Source organism: Coffea eugenioides, chromosome 6 (genome assembly GCF_003713205.1).
Source record: "Coffea eugenioides isolate CCC68of chromosome 6, Ceug_1.0, whole genome shotgun sequence".
Classification (NCBI taxonomy): Eukaryota; Viridiplantae; Streptophyta; class Magnoliopsida; order Gentianales; family Rubiaceae; genus Coffea; species Coffea eugenioides.
This window is the reverse complement of record NC_040040.1, coordinates 2,260,231-2,278,142: the sequence shown is the minus strand read 5'-3', so window position 1 is coordinate 2,278,142 and position 17,912 is coordinate 2,260,231. Positions and strand designations below refer to the sequence as shown.

The 17,912-nt window shown below is 36.4% G+C and overlaps 2 protein-coding genes across 4 annotated transcripts; one reads left to right on the top strand and one right to left on the bottom strand.

The window, feature by feature from the left end:
- The first annotated feature begins 266 nt into the window (after positions 1 to 266).
- LOC113773423 lies at positions 267 to 4,221 on the top strand. 2 transcript variants are annotated; one of them, XM_027318071.1, is made up of 5 exons: positions 267 to 734; positions 1,774 to 1,813; positions 1,905 to 2,065; positions 2,177 to 2,884; positions 3,684 to 3,769. In XM_027318071.1, exons 1-5 carry the CDS (start codon positions 474 to 476, stop codon positions 3,699 to 3,701), a joined length of 1,188 nt encoding a protein of 395 aa, XP_027173872.1. In that variant the 5' UTR covers positions 267 to 473; the 3' UTR covers positions 3,702 to 3,769. The 2 variants fall into 2 exon arrangements, with proteins under 2 accessions (XP_027173872.1, XP_027173871.1); XM_027318070.1 differs by having other exon boundaries at positions 275 to 734; positions 3,746 to 4,221.
- A 2,989-nt stretch (positions 4,222 to 7,210) lies between these two features.
- LOC113776493 (RNA polymerase II C-terminal domain phosphatase-like 2) lies at positions 7,211 to 16,494 on the bottom strand. Of its 2 annotated transcripts, XM_027321671.1 has the most exons (16): positions 16,023 to 16,494; positions 14,972 to 15,445; positions 13,418 to 13,628; positions 12,923 to 13,080; positions 12,768 to 12,838; positions 12,574 to 12,679; positions 12,398 to 12,487; positions 11,911 to 12,052; positions 11,437 to 11,801; positions 11,291 to 11,348; positions 10,561 to 10,691; positions 10,398 to 10,451; positions 9,917 to 10,013; positions 8,627 to 9,031; positions 8,010 to 8,066; positions 7,211 to 7,519 (listed from the first exon to the last, which is right to left on the bottom strand). In XM_027321671.1, the coding sequence occupies exons 1-14, from the start codon at positions 16,305 to 16,307 to the stop codon at positions 8,838 to 8,840; spliced, it is 2,436 nt and encodes an 811-aa protein (XP_027177472.1). In that variant the 5' UTR covers positions 16,308 to 16,494; the 3' UTR covers positions 7,211 to 7,519; positions 8,010 to 8,066; positions 8,627 to 8,837. The 2 variants fall into 2 exon arrangements, with proteins under 2 accessions (XP_027177472.1, XP_027177473.1); XM_027321672.1 differs by lacking the exons at positions 7,211 to 7,519; positions 8,010 to 8,066; positions 8,627 to 9,031; positions 11,291 to 11,348 and having other exon boundaries at positions 9,932 to 10,013.
- Positions 16,495 to 17,912: the final 1,418 nt, after the last annotated feature.

The following is a 17,912-nucleotide window of genomic DNA, read 5'->3' as shown; positions in this document are numbered from 1 at the left end:
ACTGCATTTTCCCCAATCTCAAGGAGTTTGTTGAGATTCTAACGTTGTTTAGATACTATTTTGCGCCCTCGAAATCAGCAGAATTCCGCATGAGGGATGACTGGTGACACTACACAGTTACTTTTAGTATCGGATTCATTTACCATAAGCCACCTGGCTCACGATCCGTGCCCCCCTTCCTATTCTCTAATCTCTCTCTCTCTCTCTCTCTCAGTGTAATCTGTGAAGACTGGGGGGTGAAGTCTGTTGGCAGTTTCCAGTGCCCCACACCACACAACCCCTCACTAGTAGCCACCAGTTCTCCTCCAGTCCCCACATATATATGTTCCTCTGGCACTGGCTGACAAAAAGCCCAGGCCCAGAAGCTGATCTCTACCAGTTTGTTCACGAATTATCACCCACCCTTTTTGGGAAATACTTTTGTGGTAGTACCCCTGCTACCTAGTGCGATAGCCTTTGTTTTCTCAGCGGTGATGGAAACTCTGGCAGCTTCATCGGCGAAGCTACTTGTATATGTGGAGAATCAGAATCCGAGAGACAAGCAGACCGGTACCGGTTTTTCGTGCCAAGCTCCGACAACAAGAGCTGCTGCTGCTGCTGCCCGGAGTAGACCAGAAATTCGTTTTCTTGGATACCTGAACAAGCATGCCAACTTTGGTTATTCATCTTCACTTTCACTTTCCTTTCATCGGAAAACCATTCACCCCATTTCTTCTGTCCCTGCACTGTCACAGGTGATCTCCCTTTCGCTTGCTCAACTATTTGTCATCAACTTTCCGTACTATTTATTGCCAACATGTGTTTTGCTAGCACCCTCTCCTAACGGATTTACTAATGCCTTTTCTTGGTTCCTTATCAATCCTCGTTTAAAGTTTCTTTTACTTGATTATATTGTCGCTTTTATTTTCATCTTTTCCTTTTTTTTTTCTCTCGCTTCGACTTGTTCGTGTTACTTTCACGTTATTTATACCTGATCATGTTGATTTTCTAGCTATTATCCAACAATTCTGAAGATTTCTTTTTTCAGAATAACTTTATACCACTCTTCAATTTATCAACCAAAAGGTTTGGTAAAGATTGTTGCTTAACATGGACGATGTGAAGAAATTCGAGACTTTCACTTAAAAAAAAAATCTCTCTGTTACCTTCAAGATAATAGATTCGTAACAATAATTCTTAGTAGGAATCCCCAATTGGAAATCTGACCTTGGCTTAATAGAGTTCCCCCGGAAATTTGGAAACTAGCCTGAAATTTGAATATATTCTGCCATGTAAATTTTAGATACTGGTTCAAAACAATGGAGGGGGAGGGGGGGGGGAGCAAAGCATGGGATAGGAGGAGGAGTGGAGTTGGTAGAAAGGGATGGGCTTTCGGCTCAAAGGAAAAGGGAAGAAGGGAGTGGGAATCAATTTCAGTGGTTTTAATACAAGATCGAGTTCCAGGAAATATATTTCACTTTCTTTGTCGTTCTTGTATGTTTAAACTAAAGTGGATTTCCAGGAAATCGGCTTCGGTGCATCTTTTTATTAATGTCAAACGGCAGATGTTTTGTATAACTAAAAGTTCTTTGTTCCACTATGTACTAAAATGGACTCAGTCACGGTTTCAATATTTTTATGGTATCGTAGTAAATTTTCTGTTCCTCTAATCCCCTCTATGACTCAGCTAAAATACTCTCGGTTCCGTGGAAAAAATTTGACCAAATTACATGCATTTATACGTATGGCATATTAAAAGATGTTCTGATCCCACCAAATCTTCCCATTATGCAGACTCGTGCTGGAATTGAAGAAATTCAGACAAAAGATACAAGTGAGTGAATTTAACTTCTTGGCAGACCTTGTTATCCCCTCTATATTTAAGGGGTAGACCTTTGTCACCGGAATATGTTTCTGTCTAACAGCTCAGTTCAAAAGTGTTCACGTGAAGTTTCAATTAAAGAGGGAATGCTTATTCGGCCAGCAATTTCTAATCGTTGGGGATGATCCTATGTTTGGATTGTGGGAGCCATCAAATGCAATTCCGTTAAACTGGTCCGAGGGGCATGTATGGACTGTTGAAATGGTAAAAAAGAATGTGTATATATGTTCATTTTCTTTTGGCAGTGAATTAGAGGTATGCCTTGATTTGTTAAGACTGAATAGTTAAAGGCTTTATAATCTTTTCATGGACTAGGATATACCTTGTGACAAAGTGATGAAGTACAAATTCATCCTGAAAAGAGGTGATAATACCATCTTGTGGCAACCAGGCCCTGATCGAATTCTGAGGACATCGGAAACCTGGAAAACAATTACTGTTTGTGAAGATTGGGACAATGCGGAACTCCAAACCCTTGTTGAGGAGGACCCTGTTGCACATCAAGAACTACAAACCCTTATTGAGGAGGACCCTGTTGCACATCAACTTATGGAATCAAGAGAGAATTCAGAAAAACTGACAGTCGTAGGGAATCTGCTTCAGCCAAGTGGAGACCCTGAGGCACTGGCCAGCACAAATGGCTATGCACAACCGGCAAAAAAACCACTGTCTGAGAAACCTATGACTGTTCCTGTTGAAAATAAAATTGAACAACATGAAGAAAAAGCGGTTGAATTTAATGAATTTGCTGGTGTAAGCTTTAGTCCTAATCCAAACGAGATTGTAAGTTTAGGAGTAAATGATCACCCGAATTTTAGGAGGTCAGAAAGCACTGAGAATTTTATAGTGCCGAAGGATGAGAAAAAACTTGATACCAGTGCTGCTATGCCTGTTTTAGTACCGGGTTTGACTCCAAAACCAACAGCAGATATTGAAGAATCATCTGCCAGTAAAGCAGATCCACACATCGGTGCTGCTTCATCGGTGGGATCCTACAAGTCTCAGGATTTCAGTGTGCCAGAGGTAACTGCTTAGTGTCAGTCACATTCTTTCTTTGAATTTCATCCTCTTTCACCAAACATGAAGTGATCCTCTTTTGCATCTTCTAGCAATTGGAAATAGAGTAGAGGCCTTATGCTAAGGCAGTTGGTTACGCATTGTGTCTTCTTATTTTAAAAAATAAATACCAGGATGATGCGTTGCAGTCTTATCAACTGATGTTCAAAGCTTGCACCTGCGCTCTGAGAGCGGCAATAGCTTCAATTACTATTATAATAAGCCAAATAAGTATCTGAACATCTGCAGCTAAAATTTTTCCTTTTCATTGCCAAAGGTGTTTATTGATCAATATAGATGGTCAGCAATAAACTGTCTAACCAATAATTCGATTTTTATGGCACAACGGTTTCTATAGATACAAGCAGACATAGACTTGATGGGAAAGAATCGCCGAAAAGGATAACAATCACAAGAAATTATTTGACGGATATGTTAAGGAATAGAAAAAGTTTGGAAAAAAAAAAAGAATAACAAAATCGTCGTTTTTATTCTATTTTTATTTGAGTTATTGATTCAATTTTCACATATCTTTACCCTATCGAAATTTCTTTTTGTAAAGAGAATATTATTTCGTAATCGACATGCAATCTATATCTGCAGAATAATGCACCTTGATTTCATGTATAGCCTGTCATATTTAGTTTGTTGCATCTCCATTGTACTAGCAACATCCTTGTGAAGATTTGTTGCTTCTGACTTGATGGGATGAGTCTAAGCTAGAAAGCTAATATCAAATACAATCTCATTGAGCACCATCTTGCAGATTAACCTTGTTGTCTGACGCATATGATGACATTTTGCTCATCTGAACAACTGAAATTGCAGCTAAATTTGAAGGAAGAGCCTGATATTCACTACCCAATTTCTGAGGAAGAAACTGAGACGTTATTGTTAAATGACAACCTTGAAATGCATGGCAAAGGACATCTGCAAATGCCGCAGTTATCTGAAGAAAAAGACCAGCCTGACTGTACTGGGGAAAAAGACCGTGTCCTGGATAATGACATTCAATGGGGTCGAAGAACTCTCCAACAATTCCTTATGAATTTGGGCTTGTTATGAGTTGTAACGTATTGGTGGAGCTACAATAAGGTAAAATATGTAACAAAGCCTATTAGTTAGAAATTATTGTTATCCCATATGAAGGGATGCATGTAGTAGTCATTGTGTGTATAGGGACTTAATATATGGTCCCAGACTCCCACGGATGATTTCTAGTGTAGCTCATGGAATGGGCTGGGTTGATGAATTGTGATTCCAGTTTGTATACGAATGAAAGGTCCTATTGCTAGTTACACATACATGCCTCTTTTCATTAAGGCTCAGATGTTGATGCTGGGATGCAAACTGCAAGTGGAGCAAGAAAATGCATACTTCCTTAACTGCATTACTTTTTAGAGCCATTCGTATACCCCCGTCATGTTAGCCATACGGGCATGGCACTCATCAGCCAATCGGTCTCAAGAAATTTCAGGGCCTCGCGGTTTCTCTCCGCCTGTTAAAGATTTTTGGATGTTTCTTTCCACCGCCTATCAGGTGAAGACCCAGTCCTTTTAGGTTCTTTTGCAGGACTACTCTTTAGAACTTGCATCCGAAGGATACAAGCAGTCCTTTGAGGTTTGACTTCATCATGAAATGGAGAGTGCAAATGCAAGTGCAACTGTGTAAGAATTACTCGAACCGAAGATCCTCCTCCAAGCTACTTTTCCTAACCTAGGTCTTTTAAGGGAATCTAGTCCGTTAATTGTTGGTGCGTACTAGGAACGTTCTTCTTAATTTATGTATCAGCATTATAATTGGAGATAATTTCATAAACCTACCCTGAGGTATCTGACAATTTCACTGAGTTCCTTTGAGATTTTAAAAATTACACACATCTCTCCAGATTTGACACTTTTGTTAGCCAAACCTTAGATTTGGTCGATTTTAAATGAATATCCCGAAATACCGACCATATAAAGCTCAATTACTTTCTAAAGCAATAATAATATATTTAGCATTTATCTAAGATAAGATTATCAAGTTTTCAATATTAAATTTATTATTTGATAAGCAATTGTCTACCAATTATGATAAATCACTTTTAATTATGCTTTATTGGGGATACATATTTTTCCTAAATTGGAGAACAAACTACCATCATAATTATTTTAGAATTTGTGCATTTTTGGATTAGTGAAACTACCATAGTTTGATAGTACTTTTGGCACTTTTTTTTTTCTTGAGTTATTGTTGCTTTTGATATAAAACAAAAAAAGATTGACAAATAAAAATCCTAAACTAGCCTTTTACTTACTAAAAAAAATATTCTTAAACTACTTTTTTTACTTCAAGAAAACCATCATAACTTAAAATACAATTTCTAGTAGTACCACCACATCATACTGCTATAACTCATAAACATAAAAAAGATATTTATAAAGAAATACACTTGCACTAGTTTAACTCTATATGCTTATGACCGATTTCTTATAAACTTTATATATTTTTTAAGTTCTTCTCAATCTGTGCCCAAACTTTTAAATTGTACTGATTATTATAAAAATCAATTCAAAATAAGCAAATAAATCATACTCTACTATATCACAATTAGAAAATGTAAAAGATAAATACAATTAAATTTATTATAATTTATAGATAAAATATTGCATAGTCATCCAAAAAATAAGTAAGAGAGAATATTGGAGAAAATGGAGAGAGAAGAAAGTGACTTTTGTTTATTTTTTAAAAATTTTTGAATTTCATTTATTTGATATGTCAATTATGTATCAAGTGAGGGTTAATATAATCTTTTTACAATTATTAGGGGAGATAAGTGATATTTTTAAAATTTCAAGGGTGCTAAATGATATTAGGAGAAACCTCAAGGGAGGTTTTTGATATTATCCCTTAAATGTATTATCAAAAAAATTATTTTTTTTTAGAGAATATGTCTTCATTCCAATATTGCGCTTTTTTTTATGTACCTTTTTGTTTTCATAACAAATCTAGTTAATCCCTTGCACTTTTGAGAACTTGGCCAACATAGTTTTGTAGTCAAGAATTGTGGGATGTTAACAAGATTGAAAGACCTTTTAATAGTTTTCATATCATTAGCCAGCACAATAAGCATAAAATTTAGAAATTCACAGACACTTTGGTCTTTGAAAACATTTCATATGAGTTTGTAAACAAAATTTTAAATATGTTTTTTTCCTACTTTAAGAAATTCTAACAATTTGAAAAACTCCTCAAGTTGGCTATAAACACTTTATAGTAAATTAATACATTATTTTGGCTTCAAAGCACCATAACTATACTCTTAAAAATAAATTATTTATACCTTAAAGCACATACTATTATATTATAACCCACTAAAATTGCGCATTCACACAATTGGTCTATTGATTTCAAGCTTTTCTTAATATACTTTTAATTTTGAAAAAAAAAAAGTAGAACAACAAAGGGCACTTTTGTATTGAAAATATCTTCTCTACCCAAAAATGAGGCTTTTTTTAAAGTGATATATCGAAATGGGTTAACAATGTTACAAAAGGTCCAGTAATATTTTTTAGAAGTTCAGATGTGATAGGTGAAATTGTTAGAAACCTCAAGGGAGGTTTTGAAATTATCCCTTACCAAAAAAAAAAATGATGGTAAAATAACAAGAATGAGCTTCGTTTGAATTAAACTACAAACTTGGTAAGATTTCAAGGCTATAATTAGGATTGCAAATATATGGAACCGCTTGCGAGCAACTCGAGTTTAAATTCGATTCGGGCTCGGGTCGAAATTAAGTTGATCATGTCAAAATCAAATTGAAAAATACTAAACTCGTTAGCTCGTTGACTTGAGTTCGATTTTATATATATAAATATATATATATATATAATTTTTTATCTTAATAATAAAATTACATATATATATCCCTAATATTTTATTATATATTAAAAAATTATTATTTGAATTATTTTTTAAAATAAAATAATTATTTTTTTTATTTTTTTAAGCTCGAACTCGAGCTTTACATTTTGAATTGATCGAGTTCGAGCTTCATAAACCTAGAATGAGACTCAACTTAATTAGGCCAAAACTCGTCTTAGGTCAGCTCGTTTGCATCGGTAGCTATGATCATGCAATGTCAGTTATGATTAACCAATGAAAAAGAACAATAGGGAAATCTCTCTGAACAGGTTAATCCCCCTTGTAGATTTATGATTTTTGAGTACCAGAGAGTACAAAATGATCTGCACATACTTCAGAAGTTGACAAACTGATTGACTTAGACTACTGATGGGGACAAGTAGTATTTAAACCCTCCAGCCTGAAAAGACAAATGAAAAAATAATAACAATTTTTTTTTCCCGTTTTGGTGCAAACCTAAGATACAAGACTCCCGCTGTACATGATCCTCATCTCTCAGAAGACCTCAAGACTGCAACCTGAAAGCTGCAATTTCAGTCAGCAGCCCAGCCCAGCAACTATCCAATTTTCAAGTTCCTTCTCGAGACGACCTCAATTAAGCGGATTTAACACCGTTTTGATGCTCTGAAGTTATTGCAAGTCGCAAATCATGAATAATTCTTCCTTCAAGCTTTCTTTCTTTGACTTGGGGGCAACCTATATATGCAAATACAGATGCAAGTAAATACCTGTACTTCCCCAAGAAACCCAAGCTACAGAGACTCTGTCCACTCTACAAGTCTGTTGAATGTTCTTAGGACATGCACCAACATGATTATGACGCTAGCCCATTATAAGCATCCGCCTAAAATTGACAAAGACAATCACTAGAGGTACAATAAGATATCCACATTTTACCAAAATTCATGATCTCCAATGACTGTTTTATGTACACTGTTATGGATTATAAACACATTAGAAGCATTAGCTTTATTTAGCCAGTCATTTCTCACAATTAAAGACACTATCAAGTAGAAAATTTATCTGATAGAAAATGGACAAATCAATAGTTCAACATCCAAGGCTTACATCCTCTCCCCCAGCCAAAACCCAGCCTCTTGTCCACTGACCTAATACCAAAATAATTGTCCCCTTCAAGTAAAAGAGATGATAATCAAACCACAAGAACGTGAACTTAGAACCTTACTAGGATATTGGCTCATTTATCCAATTGGCAATTGACTGCAGACGAACAAGCACTCCCCTGTGACAAATCAGCAACTCATAAGACATTTTCAGTATGTAGATGACAAAAAATAGCCCACTAGGAATTAAAGTAAATAAGGGGAATTATAACTTGAACAGAAATGATGCAACTTTCACCATGTTTTCAGTGTATTCCAACAAAAAGAATAGGTAGAAAAGAGAGTACTGCTAATTTCAGTTTTGTCTAATACAATGTACTACTATATGTCACCACAAACTAGTTACTTAGGAAACAATAACACATTGGTCAGCCACCTCTTAGTCAAGATTGTTATAATGAAAGCAAAGCTCATAAAATGCATTTGCTTGATAATCTGGATAGACAGAACACAAAGGAGAAGCACCACGATAATCAAGAAAGCAACCAATACCACTGTTCCATACAGGACAAATCATAGGCTGACAGCAAAAGAGAATAGGGAAAACACCCACAAACAAAAAGGACAATTTTTTCCCCCTGCAGAGAGCAAGAGAGGAGGGGGGCAGTGGAAGTATATTACCACCATATGAATTCTTGGATAATGGGCAGAACATAAGGACTCACCAACAAGTCCTTACCTCTAAAACAGGAAGGATGAAGTATAGCCAAGATGCAGTAGTGAACACCAAGCCAGTTCACTCCACTTCCACAGTAGTTTGCTCAACTTTTGGAGCGACCCAAGATCCAAGAAAGGAGTGGTTTATCTTCAGATAATCACAACTTGTCCTCTTGCAATTTTAGCATATCCCCTATCCAAGCATTGCCTATGTTTCCAACCGATAAATGACATCAATCATAAGTAATATCATCAGAAATTCCCACCTCTGATGTATTTTGTTTGATGCCATTTTGGACTGGCCGTTGCTCATCAGATCCAGGATTAACTACATCCCATATGAAACCATTCTCATTTAGTGGCGATAGCTTATCAGATTCTTTATCCACAGCTCGAGAATGACTTGCATTGTATGATATGTATTTATCTGCAAATACCACACCAAGAATACATCATCAAATCTCCCATACATTTTATAATGTAACTGGAAAATTAAAACTGTGTACTTCAAGCTTCTATATCCCATGGTGTGCTCCAGACAAGAAATTTCATCTTATTCAGATATTAGATGCTATGAAGCCACAAGTGCTGTAAAACCAATAATTATGATGAAGGCAAGAAGAGTGCTCAGCAAAAGAAGACATCACTTTGTTCAGTTAATGGATGGTGTGATATGCAAGTGCCAATAGGGCTAAGAATCGACACCAATAATGTTACAAATGAAAGCCCATGGTAACATCTGTAACAGAATCATATATAGTCATTCAATTACAGCATATTTAGGTTTTGAAGAAGCTGTTATTCTTGTGTTGACCTCATGACTTTTCAGGTCATAATCCTAGGAAAAAAAAATTATTTGCACCATTATTGAATAATCACATGGCGATTTTGACCACCAAGAGATCAGAAAACTGTACTTATTCCCAAAAGTCAGTGCACATTTCTGACAACCAGGTTAAAGTATTCCATGTAATATACACCAACTCTCTCGCACAGAGATAAAGCATGTTTTAACTGGTTGCTTCAGAATTGGAGAATGTGAATCCCCCGGCTGACTTGGTGGTTGCCTGCATCTTTGTTATTTTCTAAGATAAAGATGAACGGATACAAGGAAAAAATGGAGGTGTAAATTTTAGGTGCATAATAACCTACTGCTCATAACAGGCCACTGAGACTACCAAAGAATGAGATCCCAAATATTTGAGCCATGTATTTATGTTTACAATAAAAAACTAAAAATGCATTAGAAAATAAATATGTACTGCTGTCAAGAGAATCCAAGAAAGCAAGGAATATATAAATGGGCCATTACCAGCCAAATTACGAAGAGCATTCTCTGCAGCCTGTTGCTGAGCATCCTTCCTCGTCTTACCCATTCCAAAACCAATCTTTTCACCAGTAAACAGGACCTACAAGAGTATTCAGCTGCTGAGCTTAGCCTAAAGTATCTCTTGAGATGTAATATGCTACAAAAGCTATATACCTAGAGAATTTCATATAACATTCACCTTAATTAACAGTTTAGTTTTCACCAACTCAACAGGACTTTAGGTTCCTAATATCCATAGTGGTAAAGTAACAAAAGAAACATCTCTACGATTTAAATTTGTAACTGCAGATAACCCAATTGTGGGGAAACAACATTCCAATTCCATTTCAACAAGATAGACAAGCATCTATCCACCGCCGCTCCAGATTAGTGTTAAAAAGCAATTTAAGTAGATACTTGTTGAAGAATATATCCATATCCAACTCACTCACAAAAGAACATAATTATGACCCAGTCTACTTACCTCAAATGAGAATCTTAAATCCTCACTGGTGCTCACTAGAGTCCTGAATTCAACCTAAAGAACAATAAGACAACATGCATTGTCATACGTACAGAGCAACAACTGAAGTACCTGCAACTAGGGAAAAGAACAAGCAAAATTATTAGTGTAGCGATTCAGACACCTTAGAGTTGCATCTTCTTCCAATTTCTTGCAGGACACCGATAGAGAGAGATGGTAAGCTGTTCCACTTTGCACTTTCAGGTTGTTGATCACTGACATTTCCAGATGATTGATTTTGAGAGCCAACAACCCCTAAAAAAGAAGAGGATTATATTCTATTTCAGACACTTTATCACAATATTCTTTCAGTTCAAGACAAGAAGCAGATCATAAAGTTCAGCTTACCTATGAAAATGGTGACTACTTAACTAACCCGCTAAACCTTAAATGAAATCTTGTGATGAGAAAAAGCTGAAAATCTCTAGAAAAATGCATAGCCACATCTTGTATTGACAGAACCTCAACTATCACACAGATACAATAAAATAGACTCTCTATTCCCTCTTTCTATGATTCACCTCCACCTCCCTTATTTGTTGCATTAAATGAATAATAACTACATGCACTGAATCCATGTCATCAGAAGTATGAGGAGAGAAAGAAGACCTAGTACTTGCATACATTATTCCAACAATAGAAGGAACTTTCTCATTTGGATGGCTCAAACCAACCTAACTTCCCTTGTACAACACCCCAAACTGCAGTAATAGACAATAATTCTGGGCTTTATTATATTTGGAGTAGTGGTAAGCCCCTATCTAATACAATACACTTCTAAATATCAACAGCAAAAGAAAATCACAAGAACGTCAATAAGAAAATCCAAAGGCATTGGATAAGATTTCAGCTACCTGTGGAATGGTTGGACAATTGAAAATTCTGTCTCTGCCCTTCTTGTCTCGAGCTCAACTGTTAACATTGTCACCTTTACCCCCAAATTGAATGCACAAAACTTGGAAGATAATATGGACATAAGGTAAGAGAACAAGGAACCAACCTCTTCATTCTTCACTTGCGCTAGATGTGTATGCAATCCTGTGGCATTTGATGCTGAAGGGCCATGGGTATGTAAATAATGACGGCCATGATGTCTATCATGTTTGAGTTCATCAGATTCTTCAAGAAATCCAGAGGATCGACCATTAGGATGTCCAATATTGCCATCTTCTTCCCCTAACCATCCTCCCTGTGAAGGCAGGGCAGGATGTTGTCCCGCTAACCTAGATAAAATGGGAGGTTCAGCTGAATTTTGATACTTCGCATCTTGGCCACGACTTAAGATGGGGAATCTTCTGTTCACATCAGGATCAGATTCGGACATACTGCTATCCAGCCTCAATGGAGCTCCAAGCAAACTAGGTTCTGCAAAGCAATCCAATAAGAATTGGCTTCACAAATACACAAATCAACAGCATTACAGTTCATGCTTTTAGAACTGAAAGCCACACGATTTTATAAATTAAACAAATACTTTCAGAAGGTGGCACTGCTCTAGTAGAGGCTGGACCGACAACATTTGGAATTGATTCAGCAGGTAGCTGATGGTTCCCAGGTTTCAGCTCGACACTGTTGTTTACAGGATAACCACCAGAATTCAAAAAGCTCTTCTCATCCTGGAATTTTAGAATAGGGAAAGAATAAAATAAAAGTTAGACTCTGAAAGAAAAAATCAACCACAAGATGATTGGAATATACTATTTCTCAAGCTCAGAGGGATCATTTTTGCAAAACTAGCTTAAAAGATCATGGAGGAATTATCCCATGCGTACTTAAAAACTTTTCATGAATAAAAGTATTGCAAAACATGCACTCATTTTCTTATATCAATCTTTACAACATAATTAAGTAAAATGTATCTGGACAGACTTTTTTTATATAGCAATAAAGTTTTCTACAGCATGAGATTCTTCCAAGCAGAGAGAAGCATGTAATTAGACAACGCTGTATTAACTACTGACCAAGTAGTTTAATCTTTGTGCAACTTCAGGACCACTGATTCCCTCAGAAAAGGGGGCACTTGGATTGCCATTTGATGCAAAACCAGCATCCTGCCAGCAAAACAGCATTCTAAATAAAAATCAACCTTCATCCAACAAAGAAAAATCATGAATAGAAAGTTTTACAGATTAAATACCTCTGACATCAAATAGTTGCTCACATCAGGTGCAGAAGGTAAAGTTACAACCTCGTCTTCATAGTAGACTTCAGAAATTTTTTGCAGTAAATTTTCATCAAACTCTCTGATTAAAGGGCACATAATGAACTTTAGAATGGACGTCCACATCACTGGTATATCATTAAGCAAGTTACAGTTCAAGAGACACATACTTAAAAAAGCCACCTCTGACATTGCATGCAACATTCCTTGCGACACACAAGACTGGAACTGCATTTGCCATCTATCAAAATAATTTCCGTTAGCATTGCCTCTCCAGGATCACATTTTTAATTGACATCATCTGAAGAAAACAGAAATGCAGTACCTCTGCTTGTGGAGCATAATATGGAGTAAAAGCAGGCACTACATGAACACGAGGTTGGTCTTTATCCTCCCATACCTTCAGACGGTCATCAATCACCATTGCCATTTTCGGATGACAATTTCCTCCTTGGAAAACATTGACTAGAGATTTCCTGGCACCTGTAAGATAGAAATATATTCCTCAAACAAAATTGAAAATGAAAAAAGAGGGCACCATAGAGAATTTGAAAAAAGCAAGAATAAGCTTCACATGACAAAGATCAATAGTAGTTTGTAAAACCATTTAGTCTGCTGTGATGAAAAGAATGTACATCATAATGGAGATATCAATATAAACTTCACCCGAAAACCAACAATGACTACCACTAGTTTCACCAGGCACTAAATTGAAAATCCCACCAAAAAACGAAAAATAGGAGCAGAAAAAGAAGCATCTAATCCTTGAAGTCTAAAAGCTCTTGCCAATAATTCTCTCACAAAATGGCAATGTACTAACCTGATTTGACGCATACAACACGATCCAACAGTTGCTTTGAGCTAATCAAGTGTGCCTCTGGATCAAGCAACCTCCACATCTCCAAGGCATAATCTCTTTCCGCCATAGTACAAACATACACTTCAAACCTTTTGCGACCTTTTGCTGTCAAGTAACTTTTCAAATCTTCCCAAGCAGGTCGCAGTCTAACAAGGACACTAGTATCACGGATCTGCAGAAGGAAACAGCCAAATCCGGATAAGGTAATAACAAGACCCGATCCAAAGATACCAAAAACAGGTAAAACATAAATGGTATTACATCATATCAGCAAGATCATCACCTAGAATTGCTATTTACAAACGGTCTCACATCATGTCAACAAAATTATCCCCTAAAATTGCAACCAGAGGTGATGGTTGACATTTGGCAGAGGCCTGGCACTATACTTAAACTAGGAAGCATGATGCCCATGTACAGCAATCCTTATTTGCCAAGATCTCAGCTGCATGCCCAAGACATAACTTTCTGATAATTTTATACACTTTGAAGTAAGAATGATGTATGTTAATGAAAGAAATATCAAATTTCAGAACAACATTTTTTAACCATCCAGACGTATGAATTTGATATATAGCAAAGAGGCAAAAAAATAAAATTCACACTAACAATCTTTCAAATGATTTGCATAAACCTATAAGTTACTAAAATTAGGGAAACTAATTAAAACATTTAAACCTTATTCTATCACGAGAAAAGTTTTGAATTAAACCATGGAAAAAGAACAAAGCTCCTACAATATGGCTGAGAGACCATAATTAAATTTGTTTTTGTCTTTAAACATTATTAAGTTACCTAGTATTAAAATATGACAATATCAAACTTCCAATTGGAACACTGTCTCGCTACTGTTCCAAGATATGCAAGAAAAATGGCCAAAAATATTTAGAAAAATAATCTAGTTCACATTTTACTAAACCAAAATTTTCTTTCACCATTTTTTTCCCGGTTGGTTTCTTATTTGAAAGGAAATTACACTATGATTCAAGAGAGCACAATTTGATGACATTACCCATGCATAATCAAGTAAATGGTTATCCAAGCATTAAAACAACAATGTGCAACCTGACGCTAAAGTTCTACTTTAGTACTTGTACTTGAAAGGTTTTAGCTCCCTGAGTTACTAAAGACTTAAGCAACAAGAATTAGGCATTAAGCTATCTTGATAGGTCTCCTATAAAAGAATGAAACTCCCTAAAGGCCATTAAGGGGAGTACTAATCACAAACTACGTCTCTGATCAGGAAATCTGGGCCTTGTTAACCAGTGGTAGAGGTCTGGCTAATGAATCACTAATTATGGTTAACAAAGAAATTGAATCTTGAAAATCCTCGAATAATAAAGACACTCCTTCAATTTAGTAAGTTACATCGGCATCATTGTACTCTATACTTATGGTCAAACTAAGCATTCAATGCAGCATTTGATTATCAATTCTATAAGCAAACAAATCAGTGATATCACCAAAACATTAAAAACATGAAGCATTAAGTTTGATGCTATCACCAACTCTAACCTCTGGATTAATGCGAGTAAGAACAATATTCTTCTCTGGCAGTCTAATAATTGGCCGAACAACTTGCTGCTCATGACCATCAGATAACTGGGGCACCTCTTCTTGCTGAGCTTTATATACTTTCCCACCATCAACAACAGAATCATTCTCCGTGTACTGCTTCAACAATGCCCTGTCCTCTATGTACCGCTTCATCTCAGCAGACATCCCTGATGAACGAATTGGGTCTATTTCACGTGCAATCCAACCCCGCAAAGCTTCAATTCTGTCTTCGAAAGACTTCATTGTGTTAGCGACAATGAGAGTCTCATCAAGATCGAATACGATTGCTAGACACCGTAGATTCAACATCCCTAAACAAGCGTTGTATAAACCACATGGCACTGAATAGCACCAAAAGCAAGGAAACTTCTTCAGCTTGCTTGGCATTGCCACTAAATGCACCTCTTCATTCCCAGCCACAACCACTGCTGTCTGAGATATCAAGAAAGCGAGTAAAATTTGATCAACACTAGCAATAAATAAGAAACAGAAGTCCCTCATAAATACAGCTTTAAGGTGTCTGGTCATGATACATGAAAGTATGACCAGACCAACTGACCCAAAAATCATCCAACATAAAAAAAAAAGGAAGGAAAGCCGCACAAACAATGTCATATCACAATATGAGCAAAAAATTATTGATGATAAATAGAATAACTGGTACAAATTGACAAACAAACGACAAATCACAAACTTATTCTTCATGACACAGGCCAAAGGAAATATGAAACCGGGAAACATCAAAGTGTGATAAGCAGCATAACAACCTCCAGGAATTAAAAACCTATGCGGCACAAATTCAGATATGGATATGGAATTATCTGGTTTTCTCCTCGACGATCAGTACATCAATAATTTTTGCCAAAATGATGACCAATACAACAATGTGACATGTACTAACATTAGATACAGTCAAGATTTCACCAGTGCAGAAACATAAGTAGGAAATTAGGTAGAGATGATATGAATGTGGAAGATAACGTAGAAAGACATAGTAGCTTGGAGTGACCTTCAGTTCGTAGAAGCAAGAGGCGTGAAGATTGATCAACTGAGACTGATCGGATGTGGGAATTGAGCTGGGGGGTTCAAGTTTGCAGCGAACAGGTGAACCAGAGATTGTCTGGAGAACAGAGAGCGGATGGCAGCGCTCGCTGTTGGGGGAGATGTGGTGAATGCGTATCTCGTTGTTTGGGAACTGGAAACTCTCATCCTTCACTGCAACACTATCCAGCTCTCCCAGGCACGCCTCCCCATCATACACCACCACCCTTCTTATAAACCCTAAACGGCTCATTTCTTTTTTTCTTTTTTCTTTGCAAAAACAACAAAACTTTCCAATCCACGACCAATTTTATCAATCCTGATTGAATTTCTGCGAATGCCGTGACTGACTTTTGGGAGCTATACCTTGTTAACTCTTTCTCCCTCTAGGTTTCCCTCTCAAGAGAAACACACACACACTCTCTCTCTCTCTCTGTGGCAACCCCCTCCCAGTGTCCCTCCTCTACCAAAGGTTTCAAAATGAGGCAAGGATTGGGGATTTATAGTGGGGGTAAGAGGGCTGGGTATATATAGAGTACTGGCTTTTGACATATTTACGGAAATGCCTAGGTGTGAGTTTGTACGGATTTTATCCAGTGCAGCGGCAACAAATAACTAAAAGTGGGGAATGAGGCAAATTTTTTTTGTTGGGAGCCTTGTTGCCATAGGGCGTGGGGATTAGGTGCGAGTGAGAGTTTGTGCGCGTGGCTCTTGTTAAGACTTCACGATAAACCATGATGCATCGACCCGTCCATCGCTCAATTGAATTCTTAGATTTATGTGTAAGAGGTTGTGATCCGCTCGCCACCAAAGTTTATTTGCGTGGGTTTGTATCAGATTATCCTATTGACTAACGCCACTCAGTAACATCAAGGGATACATCTTGTGGTACGTCGCATCACAACGGTCCCACCAAGTTTATAGTAACGAGAAGAGCAAAAAATCTGAGTAGCCACTAAATTTTGTGAGTAACGATGATTTGGCCATTCAACTATTATTAATGATACGTTTTCACTCACTAAATTGTAGTATAAAAATAAACCATTTCGTCTGATTCTATCATTAATTTTGTTAGATATAAGAGTTCACACGATTCACGAAACATACTATTAACAGTTATATATATGACAGAATCAACGGTAAAATTAGACAGAATGAATCAAAATTTACACTTTTAATAATTTAGTGGATACAAACGTACTGCTAATAATTGAGTGGCCAAAACTCCACTGTTTGAAAAGTAAGGTGACTAATGACTAAATAAGATGCTCTAACGAACGAAATATCATGGGCAACGAGATCAGGCCAAATCTCGTGGACTGTATTCCTTTTTTTTTTTTCTCTTTTTTAACCTCCTTATTTTTTTTGGCTGATTATGAATAGGTGATTCGAATGTAAAAACTATAAAGCTTTGTTTGGATCTAAAAATTTGATGAATGATTTGAAATTTATCCAAATCGCTTTAATAGTTTGGATTGCTTACGAGATATTTAGGTTTGTAATTCATTAATTATCAAAATATATTTTAAACACTAGAACAATTAATGATTTATAAATTAAAATACCTTCTAAATAATCTAAACAATTAAAGGAATTTGAAAAGATTTCAAATCCTTTGTTAAATCCTTCAATCCAAATGCAGACTAAATGTTTTTCACTTTTCCAAACTTAAGGATGGGAGCGGATCAGATACCTTAAAAAATATCTCTTATCGAACCCTAGTCTACCTATCTAAATATTTTATCAAATCTTATTGAGTAACCCTACGGATTTTAATTCCCTCTACCAAACTCTCCTACTTGCATGTTCAGATTACCATCTGGTACCCTCTACCCACTAAGCTGAATAGTTTAAAAAA

Coding starts and splice junctions, on each gene's coding strand:
- LOC113773423 (XM_027318070.1), top strand. CDS start 474: ATGGAAACTCTGGCAGCTTCATCGGCGAAGCTACTTGTATATGTGGAG. Junction 735..1,773: donor CTGTCCCTGCACTGTCACAG/GTGATCTCCCTT, acceptor CCCATTATGCAG/ACTCGTGCTGGAATTGAAGA. Junction 2,885..3,745: donor AGGATTTCAGTGTGCCAGAG/GTAACTGCTTAG, acceptor CTGAAATTGCAG/CTAAATTTGAAGGAAGAGCC.
- LOC113776493 (XM_027321671.1), bottom strand. CDS start 16,307: ATGAGCCGTTTAGGGTTTATAAGAAGGGTGGTGGTGTATGATGGGGAG. Junction 10,452..10,560: donor GAAGAAGATGCAACTCTAAG/GTGTCTGAATCG, acceptor ATTGTTCTTTAG/GTTGAATTCAGGACTCTAGT. Junction 9,032..9,916: donor TGCTCTTCGTAATTTGGCTG/GTAATGGCCCAT, acceptor TGGTATTTGCAG/ATAAATACATATCATACAAT.